The sequence below is a fragment of the Diplotaxodon limnothrissa genome, linkage group LG14 (genome assembly GCF_057381915.1).
Source record: "Diplotaxodon limnothrissa isolate DT_005_m linkage group LG14, D_limnothrissa_male_GT1.1, whole genome shotgun sequence".
In the NCBI taxonomy this organism is placed as follows: domain Eukaryota; kingdom Metazoa; phylum Chordata; class Actinopteri; order Cichliformes; family Cichlidae; genus Diplotaxodon; species Diplotaxodon limnothrissa.
In genome coordinates, this window is record NC_140609.1 from 1545688 (window position 1) to 1564561 (window position 18874).

At 44.0% G+C, this 18874-nt stretch overlaps 1 protein-coding gene across 2 annotated transcripts in view; it reads left to right on the forward strand.

The window, feature by feature from the left end:
* The window catches only part of sorl1 (sortilin-related receptor, L(DLR class) A repeats containing), a 92660-nt gene that overhangs the window by 55930 nt on the left and 17856 nt on the right, over window positions 1–18874 (forward strand). Inside the window, exons 11-36 of one of the 2 annotated variants that reach the window (XM_085370282.1) lie at window positions 3394–3467; window positions 4021–4109; window positions 4774–4952; window positions 6407–6593; window positions 6903–7031; window positions 7630–7715; window positions 8387–8559; window positions 8700–8831; window positions 9024–9115; window positions 9722–9968; window positions 10057–10195; window positions 10278–10451; window positions 10560–10673; window positions 10766–10888; window positions 11050–11169; window positions 12356–12481; window positions 12573–12683; window positions 12841–12972; window positions 13439–13570; window positions 14790–14924; window positions 15299–15451; window positions 15752–15922; window positions 16387–16515; window positions 16687–16813; window positions 16941–17110; window positions 17731–17846. In XM_085370282.1, the coding sequence (XP_085226408.1) occupies window positions 3394–3467; window positions 4021–4109; window positions 4774–4952; window positions 6407–6593; window positions 6903–7031; window positions 7630–7715; window positions 8387–8559; window positions 8700–8831; window positions 9024–9115; window positions 9722–9968; window positions 10057–10195; window positions 10278–10451; window positions 10560–10673; window positions 10766–10888; window positions 11050–11169; window positions 12356–12481; window positions 12573–12683; window positions 12841–12972; window positions 13439–13570; window positions 14790–14924; window positions 15299–15451; window positions 15752–15922; window positions 16387–16515; window positions 16687–16813; window positions 16941–17110; window positions 17731–17846 (3560 nt within the window). The remainder of the gene's footprint in view (window positions 1–3393; window positions 3468–4020; window positions 4110–4773; window positions 4953–6406; window positions 6594–6902; window positions 7032–7629; window positions 7716–8386; window positions 8560–8699; window positions 8832–9023; window positions 9116–9721; window positions 9969–10056; window positions 10196–10277; window positions 10452–10559; window positions 10674–10765; window positions 10889–11049; window positions 11170–12355; window positions 12482–12572; window positions 12684–12840; window positions 12973–13438; window positions 13571–14789; window positions 14925–15298; window positions 15452–15751; window positions 15923–16386; window positions 16516–16686; window positions 16814–16940; window positions 17111–17730; window positions 17847–18874) is intronic. The other variant, XM_085370283.1, reaches the window with a different exon arrangement.

An 18874-nucleotide genomic window follows, 5' to 3' on the forward strand; every position in this document is an offset into this window, starting at 1 on the left:
GCAGTGTTTAGGAGACTGCAACCAGCCTGTCTCTTTAATTAAATTCTTATTAGATGATGGGCATGGAAAGAATGCAAGAAAAAGGGAGGGTGAGCGGAGGAGGAGGAAGGAGCGCTGCCAATTGCTGCCACCATGTGCTTCATTATTGCTCTCTTAGATAGATGGGCTAATTACTGCTGCAGCACCCGGCGGGCACTTGACGGGTCAAACACAGTCCTGAGTGCAGGGATGAACATGCACGACCACCACAGGAAACACTTTAGTTCCATGCAGTTTAACTTCTTATTTACAAAATATTAAATATCATTGATTAGTCTGTGCTGTGAGTATACACCAACATTAAAACCACCTCAGTGACATCGGGTACGTCTCTAAGCCCAAAGTCCTCACATGAAACCGTCGCAGTTTTCCTGGTTCGGAATCATGATGTTGGCAACAAATCCTTCAGTTGATGTAGATCGCACCTGGATCCCACCTCCATCCGTCCTGTTTCACTGTCGAGGTTTCTCATTGTTTTGTTGTTGGCTTCCATTGGTGTCAGTTATGGTCGGTCTGTTATTGTCTTTGTAGTTCAATTTATTTAATACAAGAAAAGATATTGTAATGATATTTAAAATGCATGCAGGAACATTTACACAACACGTCTACAAAACACATCAGACTATCAAGAGAAACCAAAAAAACTGAGATAAAACACGATAATGTTTAGAAAAAGCATAAACTATCAAAGTAAACAGTCGACTTTTAAAACACGGACGAAACCATGAAAACCACAGACACCATATGAAAATTCAAATAAACCAAACAATGATAAAATCAAGATGAAACACAACACAACATAGAAATGTTGGCAAGTTTGAACTTTAAATGACAAAGTTGTGCATTCCTCTTTAAAATTATCGCGAAAGTCACCTTGTTTTTACAGTTAACACAGAAACATTGCAGCTGTACACAACCAAACACGCTGGCTACTGAAGAATATCTCATTTCCTTCCTTGGAAAACTCTCGGATCGTTTACCCTCTCTGCTGGGTACAGGGTGTTTTCGCTCTGCCAGGCGGGTGGGTGGTCATGCAGATTTGTGAGTTTGTGAGGTGAAATAGGACTTTGAAATTGACACCAGGTGTTCAAATCTTAGTGACCATGATGATGTCAGAGGCCAGGTTTTCTGAAAATCGTGTGACAACTCGCATAGGTGCGATTTAACTTGGACACCCGATGAATGCGATAACTCCAGAACAAGGCGATGTAGAATTTTCAAATCAATACCACAGGTGCAGCTACTAAAATTCTGAAGCTTTCCTGAACGTACGCAGACTCCTACCACAGGTGTAAGTGCTAAGAGGCTGACGAGTAGCTCTGACGGCAACAAGTATGTTTAAAGAATGAGTTGATGTTGAAGGCTGGTTTATTTAAGATATATTTTGTATCTTATCTCTGTTAACATGGTGTACAAGGAATGACTGTCCCACAGTAATTCCCGGGAATATTTGTTCCCTTTGATATTGGTAAGACCTCAACGCAGTGATTATGTGATGGATTTGTGCCGAACTGAAGTTCAAGACTGTATTTGTTTGGTGGCTTTCTTTAAGGCTTTTTAAAATAATGTTCACAAGAATTGCCGGTTCCCCTCGAGTATTGGCAACACAAACAACAAAGGCGATTGCTGAGAGATCACAGGGTTTTATTCCTGTGTCCTCCCGTCCATGTGAGGGGAACTCTTAGAGAGTCCAGGGTCAAAGGAGTGATGCTGGAGAACCTCCAAGGGTGTGACGCAATGGTCTGCGGCCAAGTCCAGTATCAATTTAATCAAGCTGACAAGCTGGTCCTGCTTTGCGGCCCTGTTAAAACCACCATTAGAAGGTGGGATTGAAATCCGTATTCAGTTGTTGCTGTCTTAAATCTCCAGCGGTTTTCATTGCAGTTGTGTTCTACGCAATAATAATCAGAGCTCATGCCAGGGTCCAGGCATAATCTGGTCTCCTACAGAGGTCAGGGTCAAAGAAGTGATGCTGGGGAACCTCCCGTCTCCGAGGAAAGCCTCTACCTCGTGGTGCTTTCACGCTAAAATAATAAAGTGCTCCAGCTTCTTGTACAGTCAAAGTCGAATAAAATAAATATATATATGCAATCTAAACAAAGGCATTAAAAATGACCTTTATTCTGTCTTTTTGAAAGGATTTGTGATGTTAATAGGATAAAATGAGTAATCTGCACTTTAATCACACATTGATTGGTTGATTTAGAACCCACTGTGTTTCTGTCGCAGACATCATGCAGGATGCTGTAATCAGTGGCAGCCATTTATTTTTCTCTGACACTTTCTGTGATGATATTTAACGTTTAGTGTCATCAGCCCGTTTTACTGGGAGAGAGAACCAAATTCCTTTCAGAGGCATTATTACAGCCCTGAGCAGAGACACATCAGCCATGCTGCTCTCATTCTCATCTGTGCTTCTGTCATTCACCCTGAAATATTTCAATGTGATTGATGTCCTGAGCGGTTGTTGTCTGTTCTCGAGTGTCAAACACAGAGAATGATGGTCCTGATCCTTTTCCTGATGGATAGATGGGGGATACACTAACACGCATGTTGGAGGGCATTTGGACGAAGATATAAAAATTTCTTCCCAACTTCCAAACTCCAAAGTAAATTTTACCTGTCGTGCAAATGTGTAAGAGCGCTGGAGCAAATAAACGTTGTGTAAACAGGCGTAAAAAGTATTTTCAGTCTGCTTCACATTTTTTTTCACATTCAAATTTTCTAAATCTACTCTACTTGTAATCTCTGCTTCCTCGTTATCAGCCCTGTGATGAAGCTGCAGTTGTTATCTAAAGAAACACTAAAAAGTGCCGCTGCTGTAGCAGCTGTGTGAGGTTGTGTTAGCTGTCACATTGCTTCTGTCGCTGATAAATGCTAACATCCTACATTTTAAATAATAGCTAATGCCTTTAGCTAAGCAGATAATTATTTTAACTTTCTAATGATTTTAATTAGAAAGTTAAAATTTTAACTTTAGTTTCATCACGGTAGGCTACGACAGGGTAAAACATGTCAGCCTCTATCTGACACTCAGTATCAGAACAATGCCCAACACAGGACAACAATGTTGGCTCCCTAGTGGATGTTTCCAGAACTACAGATGGATCTCAGCATCTGTAGGCGGATTCAAGCAGGCCTCTCATCCTTATGTTTTATAATTTTTTTATTTTCATTGTGTATTTTATAAAATGTTCTAAGCAGATTGTTCCTGGAGGATTTCATTTCCAGCAGATACAAATGCCACATGCATGAAAAGATTCAAAATGCTCTGGCTTAAACTCCGGAGTTACAAAAGCAGCGATCATATGGAGTCAGAGTGTGTTAAAGGCCTTTTCTGTCTTCTGATTGCAGGATCTGTTGGCAGGAACTTGGCCAACAAACCCAATGTGTATGTATCCAGCAGCGCTGGAGCCCAGTGGAGAGAGGTCAGTGCAAAGTTTGAGAACAACAAGAACAGTGGAGACGGCTAAACTGTGTGTCAAAGAAAAAGTCACTATTCAGGCTTAGTCCTGTAGACAGGCTCGAGCTTTATTCAGCTTTCGTAGACGACTGATGTTCTCATGCCCACATGTCATGAAAGGACGTTACTGTTAATTCATTTAGTGTTCAAAGGACATCGATGATATTTTCAAAAGTAATTAGTGCTTCATTAGTCTCATACTCTACTGTCCTTAATTCTAGCAGCAGATTGATGGGGATTGTTCTGACTTTGATTATTTAGAACTGGCACTAAAGTAGCTTTATTGCCGCCTAACATCAGACACATCACTATAATCAGGTTCCTTATGTGTCAGATGACTCTGACATGTGTCTCCCCCGCAAGGATCAACCTGGGAATCTTTTGTTTGTTAGATGAACGTCGATATCACTTAAAGCTTTACCGTCTAGTCCACACAACAGCACTGTTGTCTTTACACTAAATTTCTTCAACCCTGTGAAGCACATTATGTCTCACTCACACTGCTTGTGGTAATCTAGGCATTGGCAGGCCCTCATTTCTACACCTGGGGTGACCATGGCGGCATCCTGATGGCTATTGCACAAGGAGGCCCCACCACACAACTGAAGTAAGTCCAGATGGCTTTCCTAAACTTCCTCCAGCCGAGGAAATGAATCGGACAGGAGCTTCAAACCCAGAGAGGTTAACTTGTGACAGCTTTAAGAAATCTGGCAGGCGGAGCACATAAACGGCACCTACCGTGTGGTCGTGCCCATTAGCCAGCAGGAGCAGACTGTGTGAATGTGAAGCTGCCTGCTGGAGTTAAACAGCAAATAATCCTTCCACTAATCAACAGAACTAGATTAAAACACCTCTGTGCCAACACCTACCTTGCAGCCAACTTTAATTCATGAAAGTGATGTATTATAACGATATGTATCCAGTTGGCTTCATTTCCATAATTCATTTTATCTTTCCCTGATTACTCAGTAACCCGATTTTATCTTCATACATACAAATGTCCCTATTACTGGGTTAAGCCCGACTTTTAATACACGTCGCGCTCCCACTTTAATTTGATATTAACTCATGTTTGTTTGTTTCATCTGATTGTCTTCTCTGTCTTGCTGTTGTTCCCTCGGTGAGTGAGTGGGCATGCAGCAGATGAGCTGATAACTTGGTAACCTTGGTGATCAAACATTACTCAGTTATGTTTAGTCGACAGTACGTGAGAGGCTGCTACCAAACACATTTAGAAGATACGGTCATTAATAATACCACGCCCCTGTCAGGTTCAGCACCAATGAAGGCGAGACGTGGACCGACTTTCGGTTCTCAGAAAAGGAAGTGTACGTTTACCAGCTGCTGACAGAGCCCGGAGAGAAGAGCACCATCTTCACCATTTTTGGCTCGTATGCCGAGCAGAGACACAGCTGGCTCATCTTGCAGGTCAACACCTCTGACATTCTGGGTAAGTCCACGATTGAGAATGGAGATCTTTAGTTCTTAGCAACAACAGCTAAATGCAGAAACAGTTATTTCTCAGTTTAGACTAAAGCCAATGCTGTAGGGGTGATTTGTAGTCATCTGTAACTTTTGATTTTATACATGTAGTTCTTATATAAACTGAAAATAAGTAAGCAATTCATATAGTGCCTCCGTATAATCGTCCAAACAAATGTCCAGAGATATTTCAGATGGCTGTAGAGTGATGATGCATGCTTGCAGGTTGGTTCTCTGATTAATAACCTCATGTAATAACCTCTGTAACTCTGTAACTTCTGTCGGTGCTGTGCTTTTTTGGAAATCGAATTTCCCAGAGGAACCCACCCGAGGGATTAATAAAGTTCTATCTAATCTAATCTAATGTAGTAACTGTAGCTAAAACTAGCATAACTCAGCAGCTACATGAAATAATTTAGATGACAGAAATGAATTTCATTAATTAATCGATGAATACAATCATAAAACTGTTATAAGATCTGTAACATTTGCTTGTAGCACCTAAAGTTCATGTATGTAGCCAACGTGCGCATGGTTAGCATGGTCAGAGGGCCCGGTGGCGCCAGTGTCCGGCAGCCTCGCCTCTGTCAGTGCGCCCCAGGGTGGCTGTAGCTACAATGTAGCTGCCATCACCAGTGCGTGAATGGGTGGATGACTGATTGTGTAAAGCGCTTTGGGGTCCTTAGGGACTAGTAAAAGCGCTATACAAATACAGGCCATTTACCATTTACCATAATGACAGTAGCTAGTGATAGCATAGCATCCAGGGTTTTTAGGGAGAATGAACTGTAACAAAAGGTAATACACTGTAGCAATGTTGCACACAACTACTGCTCATGTACCAAAAATAAACTCACTTTACATTTTTGTTACAAAGATTGTACTTTAGCTAAAATAGCCAGAAAGCACATGCTAGCTGTTTGCTGTTGTTAACTAAGAGCACTACATTTCATTAATTCCAGAAGACCCTAGGGCTAGTAAGGAGTAATGGTTTACAGAGACACATGATTATTAACTTGGGAATAAATTAATGTATAATCACCAAATTCTAGTAGCAGCTAACACTAATAAAAAGTTTCTATTATTTAAAAATGTGTTACTGTGTAAAAAATAAACAAATAAAATTAAAGGTTAAATAAAATTCAAAGAAGGAAGACGTACAAAAACAAGCCAAGTCATTTCTAATCACCAATATTCCAATTTAATAATAGGAAATAACTATAATGCTAATTTACTTCTAAAAGTAAATATGTAACTTGAAACGATGAAAGCTAGGAGAAAGGCAAAGGATAAATACTAAGCAACACACGCCAGCAGAAAGGTTTATCTAGAAATACTGACTTTATAAATATACCATCAAGAATATTTCAACTCATTTGTCAGATCCACATCATGTCTACTTTTCCTTGGATGTTTCTTTAGGCGTGCCTTGTTCTGAGAAGGACTACAAGCACTGGTCCCCATCTGACGAGCACGGTAATGAGTGTCTGCTGGGCAGAGAGATAACGTTCAAAAGGCGAGCGCCTCACGCTACGTGTTTTAACGGAGAGGATTTTGACCGGCCGGTCACCATCTCTAACTGCTCCTGCACACGCCAGGACTACGAGTGGTGAGAGTCCACAAACTCTCCAGGCCTTTGATTTCAGAAGTCTTCATTTGTTAATCAGTTCTTTTTCTACTCCATATCCGAACATATCAGGTTTTTCATGATTGATTTCATAATGATTTATCACCAGGACTTGATGTTATGATGCAGAGGTTACATTTCATTTGAAAGGATGCATTAACAAGAATAATGAAAAGAAAAGCAGGACTACCCCCCTGTGTATGGGTGGGTTAAATACTGTGTTGTTGTTCTTTATTGGGAGGTGCTGAAACTCACTATATTGTTTGTTTCCCCTCCTCTTCCTCCTTTCAGTGACTATGGCTTTAAGCTGAGTGAGGACTTGTCCCTTCAGGTGTGCGTGCCTGACCCTGAGTTCTTGGGCGACCTCTACGCTCCACCCGTTCCTTGTCCTGTTGGTACTACCTACCGCCGCAGCAAAGGGTAAACTGCTGTTATTAACGTGCAGGAATGCAGAGCCTGCCGTTCTTCTTCTGCAGTTTCTTAGCATAATGCCGTCGTCCACAGCAGTAATGGAGTAACGGATGCTAAAGAGGAATCTAAATCTACTAAACCATATATTTTTAATCAAACTGTGTTGGAAGAAAACTCCCATGCTATGAACACTGTAGTGATTCTGGCAGATATCCTCGTGTTGTTCCTGCATCAACGTGGTGACGTCTGTGATTTGTCATGTGCAATGTTGATCCTGGTCATTGTTATGATGTCATAGTTTTGCGACTTGGAAAAAAAACCTTCCGATGTCCACTCAAGAAAAAATCCCAAAAAGGAGGGGGTTAGGGTCGAGGCTGGACGTTAGGGTTAGGGTCGTGGGAGTGTGGGCGACAATGTTTCCACATCACAAAACTATGACATCACTACAATGTGATTGGTCATTTGAAATTAGAACCTTATTGATCCAGTAACGACACCAACGTAACTGAATGTGTCCTTCCTGGTTATTCTTCCTTTTTTTCACTGTTTTTGTTCGGACGCCACCAAGTTGCTGACAGATGAAAGCTCTTTTATTTCCCTCTTGCAGCTACAGGAAGGTACCAGGAGACAGCTGCAGCGGCGGAGATGTGGAGGCCCGGCTGGATGGAGAGATGCTGCCTTGTCCTGTCGGAGGTAATCTGCTTTCTCCAAACATTCAAAGATGCAGCTGAGCGTGCTGTGGAACAGTTCAAGGTGTCACGTTTCCAAACAAATGTTACCATCCAGTTTTACTGACTGGCACACAGACTTGGTAACCTGTGGGGGTTTTGTGGGAGAAAGGTGAAATCCAAATAAACATCCTTTATTTTAAGCATTTCTGCTTCTCCTACATATAAATACATTAGACACCCTAAAAAAACGTAGATGCACAGCACTGCGCAAAAATCGTGATCAAGCTCGACACAGTTGAGCTTCCGTTTGTGCTGGCATTGCTTCACAGCATGAAGAAATGAGGGGCGGCTCAAGATGTTTGAACCGTCATGTCCAACAGTTCAACTTGACTTTTAATGTCCTGCTAGCTGTGTTGTAGTTATTGAGTATGGGTCAGTAGTAGAGTCTCTATAATAGACCTGCTCTGAGAGGTAACAGCAGCTGGGCCGTTTCTAACTGGATGTATGACAACATGACGGCTGTGTTGAATGAATCAAAGAGATCATGTTTTCAAATTAATGAAGGAATTTACTCGACATGAAGCAGCCAATCGGTTTGTGTCAGTCGTTCAAGTTCTTTGCAGTGCAGCTCGGTGTCAGTGCACGTTTGTAGTCCCAGTGTTTGTCTTCAGGCTGTCTCCTGTGGTTTTGCAGAGAGTAATGAGTTCATCCTGTACGCTGTGAGGAACTCCATCCATCGCTACGACCTGGCCACGGGCACTGACCAGGCTCTGCCTCTGGCTGGCCTCAGGGAGGCTGTGGCTCTGGACTTTGATTATGACCGCAACTGCCTGTACTGGGCCGACATCTCCCTGGACACCATACAGGTCAGTGGCTCCTCTAGAAGATGCAGTCGGTGTGTGCTCTCTCACAGCAGGACAGCATGGTGCTAACTGTGGGGCTGAGACGTAGAGGGAGCTTAACCATTCAGCTGTTACTGACCTGCGTGTGTCTTTTGGTCCTGCAGCGCCTGTGTCTGAATGGCAGCACAGGTCAGGAGGTTGTCGTGAGGAAAGACCTGCAGAATGTGGAGGCTCTGACCTTTGACCCCATCAGTAGACTGCTATACTGGGTGGATGCTGGAGCGCAGAAGATTGAGGTATAGAAAACATTGTCAGTGTTTGTCACTCAGGATATCAGACACATCAGAGTCGCGAGGTTATCAAACTAAAACAGTTGCTTGTTCTTTCCAAGTTCTCCTCTTTGGTCGTCAGATTATATTCATAATCACAATAATCTGTCTTCTTGACACAGCTTCATTACCGTTGACTTTTCCCTGTTATGTTTGAAGGTTTCAAACCCTGATGGGGATCTGCGGCACACCCTGCTCAACTCTTCCATCCTCGAACACCCGCGAGCTTTGGTTCTGCTGCCCGGAGAGAGGTGAAGAGTTTAAAGGAACCGAGTTTTATCCAGCCTGTGATTAAAAGAGTGAATCTGAAACGAGCAGCTTCAGGCTGATTTGAAAAGCTGACATTTCCAGTCAAGAACAAGAAATTATAATAAATATAGTGTTTGCTGATATTGCCTTTTTCAGGCAATCATGCAAAGATCCAGCAAACACAAACCTGCAGAGCAGGAGCATAAAATACACATCGGTCACCAGTGGTTCTGACTATTTTCTTAAACCTGATCTTAAGGTAAAAACACAACAATGCTCTGATCACCCTTTAAAAAGGATGACCAGACAAACTGACCACAAGATCATCTCTGAAAACAGATCTGGCTTCACTTCTGCAAACATAGTTCTGCTTTTCCTGAGACATCGGGATTCCTGTGGTCTGCTGCTGATCTCGTTTTCCACTTTCTCAGAAAATGAATGTATGGTTGACTCACTGCACTCACTTCCTCCCTTCTCTGTGTACATTGTCACTCTCTTAGAGTTTAAGCTTGTATTAAATATTTGACCTGGCGCCCAATCACAGTCAAAGAGTGGCCAATGGGCGCATTCGGTGCAAATTCCTAATCTTGTATCCTCTCCATGTCCAGTCTGATGTTCTGGACTGACTGGGGAGACCAAGCGCCTGGCATTTACCGAAGCTACATGGATGGAACCAACGTGTCCCGCATCGTGTCCGAGGGTGTCCGATGGCCCAACGGTATCACGGCCGACGACCACTGGCTGTACTGGACCGAAGCCTACAGCGACCGCATCGAGAGGGCCGACTTCATCGGAGGGCAGAGGCGCGTCCTCATGGAGGGGCTGCCCCACCCGTACGCCATAGCTGTGTTCAAGGTAACAACATGTTTATGAGTGTGTGTGTGTTTCAGTCTTGATGGATTGGGTGGATTGTTCACACTTTCGCGCTGCATGCTGTGTTCAGAATGACCTGTACTGGGATGACTGGTCTAAAATGGGAATCTTCAAAGCTCCAAAGGCTGGTTCCCAAAACAACGAGCTGATTGTTGGCAGGCTAACTGGAGTCATGGACCTGAAGATCTTCTATAAGGGGAAGAACAGAGGTGAGGACCAGGCAGGGAGGTGATGATGCTGTCAGTCTTCTTCAGGTTTAAATGAAATAAACTGCGTTCTTGCTCTCGTCAGGCCATAACGCTTGTGCCGACCAGCCGTGCAGCCTGCTGTGTCTGCCTCAGCCCGGCCACAGGCACACCTGCGTTTGCCCAGACGGCGCCCCGACTCTAACGACGCCCAGCGGAGAGCTGCAGTGTCAATGTCCCCAAGGCTACCAGCTCCACAACAACACCTGCATCAAGACGGGTGAGAATAAGCACGTACTGCTTCTGGAAGACGCGTGTCGTAAGATATACGGACACGAAGCCTCCGACAATTAACAGTTTGCATGTTTGCATATTTCTTCGACTCCAGAACACAGCTGTCTGCCAAACCAGTATCGCTGCTCCAATGGCCGCTGCATCAGCAGCATCTGGAAGTGTGACAGCGACAACGACTGTGGGGACATGAGTGACGAACAAGAGTGTCGTAAGTACTCAGCAGCGTTGCTGCCTTCATGACAGAAACAATCAACTGTTGCTATAGAAACAAAGCTCTTTTTTCCTGGCGTCCTTCTCCAGCCACTACGACTTGTGACCCGTCCAACCAGTTTCGCTGCGTGGCCTCAGGTTCCTGCATCCCTCTGGCCTTTAAATGTGACCATGAGGATGACTGTGGAGACAACAGTGATGAGGAGAACTGTGGTACGCATTAATAAAACTGTGTGATTGTATGGTTAAATGTGACTTTTATTAAAGCACTTTCATTGGTTAGGAAGACTAGAAAGTTAATTAGGTTAGGGTCATCACACAAATATTTTAGTTTAGATCAGCAACATTGTTTAACACTTTGATGTATTTCTCAGATTCTCATCAGTGTGGGCCCGATGAGTTCACGTGTGCACGTGGTGTTTGCATCCGCAAGAGTTGGCGCTGCGATGGAGACAATGACTGCAGAGACTGGTCAGATGAAACAAACTGCACTGGTGAGAAAGACTCAGCATCATACATGATGTCCCACAAAGTTAAATCAGAGAAGGTGTGAGCTGCAAGCGCTAAACAATTACAGTAAACTTCACAGTCATAAAATAAAACTACAAAGCTACAGCCTTTAACAGTGCAGTTAGTGTTTTTTTTTAAAGTCATAAAAACAGAGCTATTTACACAGCCGCTAACCGCTAACCACACAGTTAAAGTCACAGAATGACTGCTAACACACAACGACTCAGCTGCAGGCACTGAAATGTACAGCATAATAGTCATAGTGTTATTTTGGATATTCAGTTTGTTATTCCTCATAATTCACTGAGGTAGCAGCTGAATCAGTTCCTGATGAGGACAAAAGGCTAAACAGTTAGCTAAAGCTAACTAGCTTAGCAGGTTCTCACTGGCTGCTTTAGTGAGTTTTGGGGTTTGTTAGTTACTTTTAAATTACAGACAGCCAGTAAATTGTAAGTTATTGTAATGCTCTCCAGTTCATAATAGTTTTGTTGTCGTACCCACACAATTAGAAAACGGTTATTATTGTTTTGAGGCTAGCTTGTATATGCTTGACGCTCACTTTATTAGCTACGCCTTGCTAGTCCCAGCTTGGACTAGCAACCTTCTGCATGATTCGACATGTTATGTTAGTGTTCAGAGATGCTCTTCTGCATATTTTGGTTGTACTGACTGGTTATTTGAGTTACTGTTTCCTTCCTGTTAGCCGTTACCCTGTGACCTTTAGGATCAACAGCACATGTTCACACAGTGAAAATGCTGCCGACTGGATATTTTCCCTTGTTTTTTACTATTTTCACCGTTCTCAGTAAACCATTGACATAGTATTGTGGTCAAATCCCAGTAGATCAGCAGTTTCAGAAACACTCAGACCAACCAGCCATGCCAGCTGCAGAGTCACTTGAATCACGTTTCTTCCCCATTCTGATGTTTGGTTTCAACTTTAGCTAAATATAGACATTTACAAAGTGCTGGGTGAAAATATATTTACTATATAGCTTATTCACCCATATAAATACATATATCAACATGTGCCAAACATTGACATACATAAATGCATAATCAGTAGTGCCAGTAACAAAGTGTGTGTAGCTGTGAAAACTTCACATTAACAACGTTTAAATCTGTCATACATTTTTAAACTCCACTCATTAAAACTCTTTGTGTCCTCAGTGGGCCACCATACCTGTGAGCCCAGCAGTTTCCAGTGTAACACAGGTCACTGTATACCTCAGCGCTGGAAGTGTGACGGTGATGATGACTGTCAGGATGACTCGGACGAAGATCCCCAACACTGTGGTAAGCTCACACAAGACCCTGATGTTTCACCCCTGCAAAGCAAGCAGAGATTTCCTGTTAGCAGTAATACTTTATTGATATTTGTTATTAGAGGGAACTCAGTGTAAAGGCTTCCTGTGCTCCAATCACACCTGCCTGCCAGCCTCCGCGCACTGCAATGGCATCAAGGAGTGTCCAGACGGCGCCGATGAGAACAACTGTGGTGAGTGATCCCGTTAGTTTAGGAGACACTTTAGCAGTCAGACCCTCACATGCAATCGTAACTGTGAGAGAGAATATAATCATCTGACTGCTCTGCTGATCTCATGTCTGATTTGTTGTGAAAGTCATTGTGTTTTCTTCGCTTGTGTCACCCACAGATCCCCTGTGCACTCGCTACATGGAGTTTGTATGTCAGAACCGAGCCCAGTGCCTGTTTCAGTCTCTGGTGTGTGATGGGATCAAACACTGTGAAGATGGCTCTGATGAGGATGCCGAGTATGCACAATGTGGTGAGCGCCAATCATCTCCACTGTGATACTTAGCATGTTTGCAGCAGCCCTCCTGTGACCACCCGTCACCCTGTAACACCTGACCAGGCCAGTTTATAAAGCAGAGGTGTCGTATGATCATCGTCCCAAACAAGGAGAAAAGAGGAGGCTGAGTTTGTTTTCCACTCACCCGTGCACCTGAACAGTGGATCGTTAGATTTGTGCTTTGTGTTTGGATCTGTTTATCCCTCCAGTTAGGTTTTGCATCAGGCTCTTTAATCATTGCTTTGATTGTCGCACTCCCAACTTTTCCAGGTATTTCCTTGTTTCTGACGTGTCATTATTATGATGACATAGAAGGCTGGCTTTTTGTAACCAAATACAATAAATGCAGATGAATAGTACAGATGGGTTACATGGATCCAAAGAAAATAAGAGCTTGTGCTGGACTGGGTGGAAAGTAGATTCCTTGTGTGTTTTCTTTCAGCCGCACCGTCTGAATTCAGCAAAGTGTGTGACATCTATACCTTCCAATGTGCCAACGGAGTGTGTGTGAGTCTGGAGTGGAAGTGCGACGGCATGGATGACTGTGGGGATTATTCCGACGAAGCCAACTGTGGTGAGGATGAAAAGCTTATGGAGAAATGCCCTGACCCCCCCACACACACATAATGTTTACTATCGAATCATGTGGAACAAATGCACTGATTGCACACACTGAATATAGAAGTTATATTTGTACTAGGCATGCACCGATACCGATACTGGTATCGGGTATCGGGGCCGATACTGTAAAATGTGTGTGTACTCATACTCATAAAAGTTAACCGATACCATGAACCGATACCAACTTATTTCATTAGTCAGAGGGTGGCTGGTCATTTCTGTTGTAATTTTTTAGATTGGCCACTAGGGGGACATGTCGTGCTAAGGCACAGGGTTAGGCGAGTGAGACTGGCGGCTCCAGATAAAAAAGAGAAACTGGAGGCTGCTGTAGCTAGGCTAAACAAAATGTCAGCAGTGTGGACCGGAACAGCCAATTTTAACTCAGGTTTTGGAAAAGCAACGAAAAATGTCAAGAGAAAATCCACAGGCAGTTAAAATAACACAGGCTCTGACTCATTTTATTGCTCTGGATGACCAGCCAATGCCGGTCGTGGAAAACATAGGATCGCACCGTCTTCTCAGTGTACTCGAGCCGCGATATGAAATTCCCAGCCGCCCACACATCAGGGAGATAATGGTGCCAAAACTTTCTGAAGAGGTAAAGACAGCAGTGTGTGCACGATGTCAGTCCTCGGTTTAACGGCACGGTGGACTGATGAGGGGTTTGTTCGTCAATGCCAAATACTTTCGTTATTTTTGCTTGCTTGTTTACATTATGGACACTCTGCAATAATTTAACAGTTTATTTTATTCTGAAACCTAATTTGTATTTATCTTATTCCAAACAGAAGTGTTTATTTATTATTCTGAAAGCTGGAGACAGTGCCAATAGTTCAGTGATATTTTGTTGAATTACAATGTGCACACCCCGCAATAATTTAACAGAAGTGCTTATTTTTTATGTGAAATTTTATTTTTGTGGTCATTTTATTAAGATTTTATTTTTTATCAGCAGAGATAAAATTTTATGTGTGTGTGTGGTTAAAAGTATCGGTTTTTGTACTCTGTAAGTAGTCAGATCCAAGTATCGGTATCGTATTGGTTTGAAAAAAATTGGTATCGTTGCATCCCTAATTTGTACTCCTGCAAACTTTTCGTTTCCCCACAAAGACCAAGTACATTTATGATTACTCAGCAAAATCCGAGGCTGACTGTTTCTCTGCTCGTTGCAGCTGCTCCGACCGAGGTCCCAGGCTGCTCCAAGTATTTCCAGTATGAGTGCAAAAATGGGCGTTGTATCCCCACGTGGTGGAAGTGTGACCTGGAGAATGACTGTGGGGACTGGTCTGATGAATACATATGTTCAGGTACGACATCGTTAGTTCTGGCAGTCGAGCTCCATCAGAAACCTCAGAGTTCGAGCAGCTCACCGCCCCGATTTAACAAAACTAGATGGCAGCAGTGAACATAAACATGAGTAAAATGTGTATAAGGATCTTTATCTGTTGCCACTGCTCTTTGCTGTAGGGGCTGTTCCTGCCAATCTCCTGCCTTTAGGTTTCCCATGTATGTTTTTGGGAGGCTGAGGAGGTCCAAGAGAAGAGCCACACTACCATCCTGTCTGATTATTAGCATGGACACCTATTTTATGTTGTTTTCTAGTATTTGGTTTCTATCTGAGTAAATTGGGGTTTCAAATTTGCTTCTTGAATGAACCAGTTTATGCGTCTTATCACTGCAGGTGGTTCAGATCCTCACACTGTGGCCCCCGGCCCCTCCACGTGTGCGCCCAACCGCTTCCACTGTGGCTCAGGGGCTTGCATCAGCAACACCTGGGTGTGCGACGGCTATGCTGACTGCCCTGATGGCAGCGACGAGTTTGGATGTCCGACAGGTACTGATTCTCGCTGCTGATTGGCTCAAGTTTTCTTGCAGAAGACATAATAGTTTATATTTTACAGCTTTTGGCCAAACTGCATGAACATCTTCCTGAAATAGTCCACATAACTTAACCCAGCCCATCCACACATCCACGAACTGAAAATACACAAAACTGTCTGAAGCCTGGACTTTTTGCTTATTTGAGTTATTGTAACCTCAATAATGAGCATCCACGGTTAGAGATGTGTGTCCACACTTCATATAACAGGAAATAATGCTGATTAACATTGTTTGCTTCTCATTTTCCTGACAGCAGTTAATGGCTCTGTGACTCCTGCCTTGGTACCCACTGAGAACCCTCATTCGCCCGATCACTGCAGCCGGAGTCAGTTCCAGTGTCAGCGCCCCGCCCGCTGCATCCCCGACTGGCAGCGCTGTGATGGACACGCCCACTGTCAGGATGGCTCTGATGAAGCACACTGCCGTGAGTATCTGTACGATGCATTTGCAAAATACTGTCTCACAAACACACAGAACTCGGACCACGGAGGACCAATCATATAACAGACGGCGTTTTAAATGAAGACAATCGAAAGGATTTTTAGCAGGATTACGCCGAGTTTTCACCCAAAGCCTCGCTCACGAGTTCAAGCCTGTCAGACGCTCTGTTGGGCTTTTCCGTGGCGTAATCCTCTCTGTGGAGTACAGAAGTTTCGTTTCAATACTTCCTCCTGCAAATGCACCATGGGACAATCTCCGTGTTGAGCTGAACCATATTTGATCATTTGATAAAACAGGAAGTTGGAACTAAAGTTTTGTGTAATGGCACTTTTAAGCTCTGCTGTGATAATAATCTCAGGTGTTCATATTTCATGTCATGAGCATCATGCTTCCATGCAGGCTATGCAGTGAGCAAGCATTTCATCTAAAGCCTCTGTGTGTCTGCAGCCACCCACGGTCCTCTGTCCTGTGTTAATGGGACTCGCTGTTCTGATGGTGAAGCCTGTGTGCTGGACAGTGAGAAGTGCGATGGCTTCCTGGACTGCTCCGACCACAGTGATGAAGATGGCTGCACCGGTAGGTCCACTCTAACCTCATTCTTAGTTTGCTTTATTTAAAATGACAGAAACTATCTGCCTGCTTGTCCAGTGCAATGCTGCCAGCTGCTGCCGGTTGTCGACTATTGCAGCTTATGTTAATGTCGAAATATTCAGACATCAGAATCTACTTTGCTTCTCTCTCTGGCAGCGGACACGTTGGCCTATAAAGTCCAGAACCTCCAGTGGACACCAGATTTCTTGGGTGGCATCACTCTGACCTGGACCCGGCCTAAAAACCTTCCCCAGGACTCTTGCTCCTTCCTCATCTACTACAGGTAAGAAGCTGCTCAGTAATCCCGGAGTCACGCTGCTGTCAGCCAGCTGTGTTACACTCCACTATAGCTGGTAACAGGGTTTGTATTAAAGAGCCAGTGTGACCTGTGAACTCGTGTTTGTGTTAAGGCCTGTGGGCACATTGCCGTGGACCCCTATGGATACCCACAGCAACAAGACCAGCTACAAACTGACCGTGCTGAAGCCCGACACCACGTACCAGGTGAAGGTGCTCACTCAGTGTCTCAGCAAACTGCACAAGACCAATGAGGTGATCACAGTCCGGACACCAGAGGGATGTGAGTATCACGTGATCACCCTACACCAGGTTCCAACAGCAGCTCTGACTTCTGCTCATTTTAACTTAAACCTGGATGTGTTTGCGCTCTCTGGTACACTCCTGGTCTCTCAGATGCAATGCTAGCAAAAGTCATGCATAAGCATGCAATTCTGCATAACGCAGAACCTGCATAAAGCCTTGTGCTAGAAACCCAGCACCTCCTTTCCTTCACAGCAGTGCTCACCCAGGAGAGGGTCAGCTCTGTGTCGAAGTTTGAATTTGAAGTTGTGGTTAAACCTGTGGAGTGCTGTTGCCTCCAGATGCTTCTGTCCCTCACCCTCTGCTTTTGGTGCTGTTTGCCTGCTCGTGTTAGCTCTCCATCACCGTCCCCATAACTATGGTGCAGATCTCTTGCTGCCCCCATATGTCCACCCTGTGGTGGAGACTGTGGTCCAGCGGTTGCCCCTCAGAGACGGGCTAGACTGTCTGGGCTAAACTCCCATTTACAAAATTTCTTAAATATGTGTGATGTTCAGTTTTATGAATATTGGTGTTAATGGAGTTCATCCAGTGTGTGTGTGTGTGTGTGTGTGTGTGTGTGTGTGTGTGTGTGTGTGTGTGTGTGTGTGTGTGGTTTAGTGCCTGACCCTCCCAGGAATCTGCAGCTGTCCTGTGATAATAATGGTGTGGATGGGACAGTGGTGGTTTCCTGGAGTCCCCCCGACAAGAGCAACGGCCTCATCAGGGAGTACATTGTAAGTCGCTTTCTAAGCAACTGTGGTTTTTACACAGTATGATGATGATGATGATGATGATGATGGCTTCAACAGCCCGGCAGGTAAAGCACAAACACGGAGAGTTCAAAATACGAGTCTAGAAATCAAAACGGACCCGAGCGGCCGCAGGCCTCCCCCCGCCTCGTCAGTGTGTCTCGTCTCAGGCAGCAAACACACTCTGATAAACTCGTCATCAGACAGTTCAAGGTGTGCATGTGAACGCAGGTTCACTATAAACACTCTGGAACTGAAGTTTTTCACAGATGTGAGTTTTCCAAGTCCAAAGTGTTTGTTTACTGAAGCGAAGCTGTGTGATTGGTTAGTGGAGAGTTTAAGGCTTAGAAGTTCAGAAGCCTCTATGAAGCTAAACACGCAGGAACGGGCGTCTGAACCTTTGCTAGCAAAGCTGCAGAAGCAACAAGTCGTTTTGGAGAATTCATGGAAGAGTGTTTAGTTCACTTTGAGAGTGTGTAAACTAAGAATCATCAAGGACGTTGGAGGAAATCTGGAGCTTTAGTTGAAAAACAAACCTAGATCTGTGAAGTCCACGATACAACCCAGATCATTGTCCTTGTATGTGGGACAGTTTGGGATTACAGAGGAGGCAGAATGAGACAGACTTTAAGAGGGAGGGATATATTCGTGAAGGTAAGAAAGGCTGTAAACTGGCAGGTGTTACAACTGATGTATCTCCACATCTGACAGAGAAGCAGGTGCTTATAAAGTGACTGAAATGCAGAAACCACACAGGTGTGTTCTGTTTGTGTTACAGCAGCAGGTGTCCCTGCTAAAATCTCAGCACGATGGTGTAACTAAACTAACAAACGTTGTCAGAGCAACAGAGTTTGTTACCCTTTTGATTTGCTCACAAAAGACTTGGAGTTAGTATCACTGCTGGACTTTGATCAGGAGACACGCTCAGAAGACGCTGACTCTCTGTAGCTCATTAGCTTCATATGTGAGGAAACATGATGCCGATCTCTCAGTGAGGGGATTCACTTGACTTT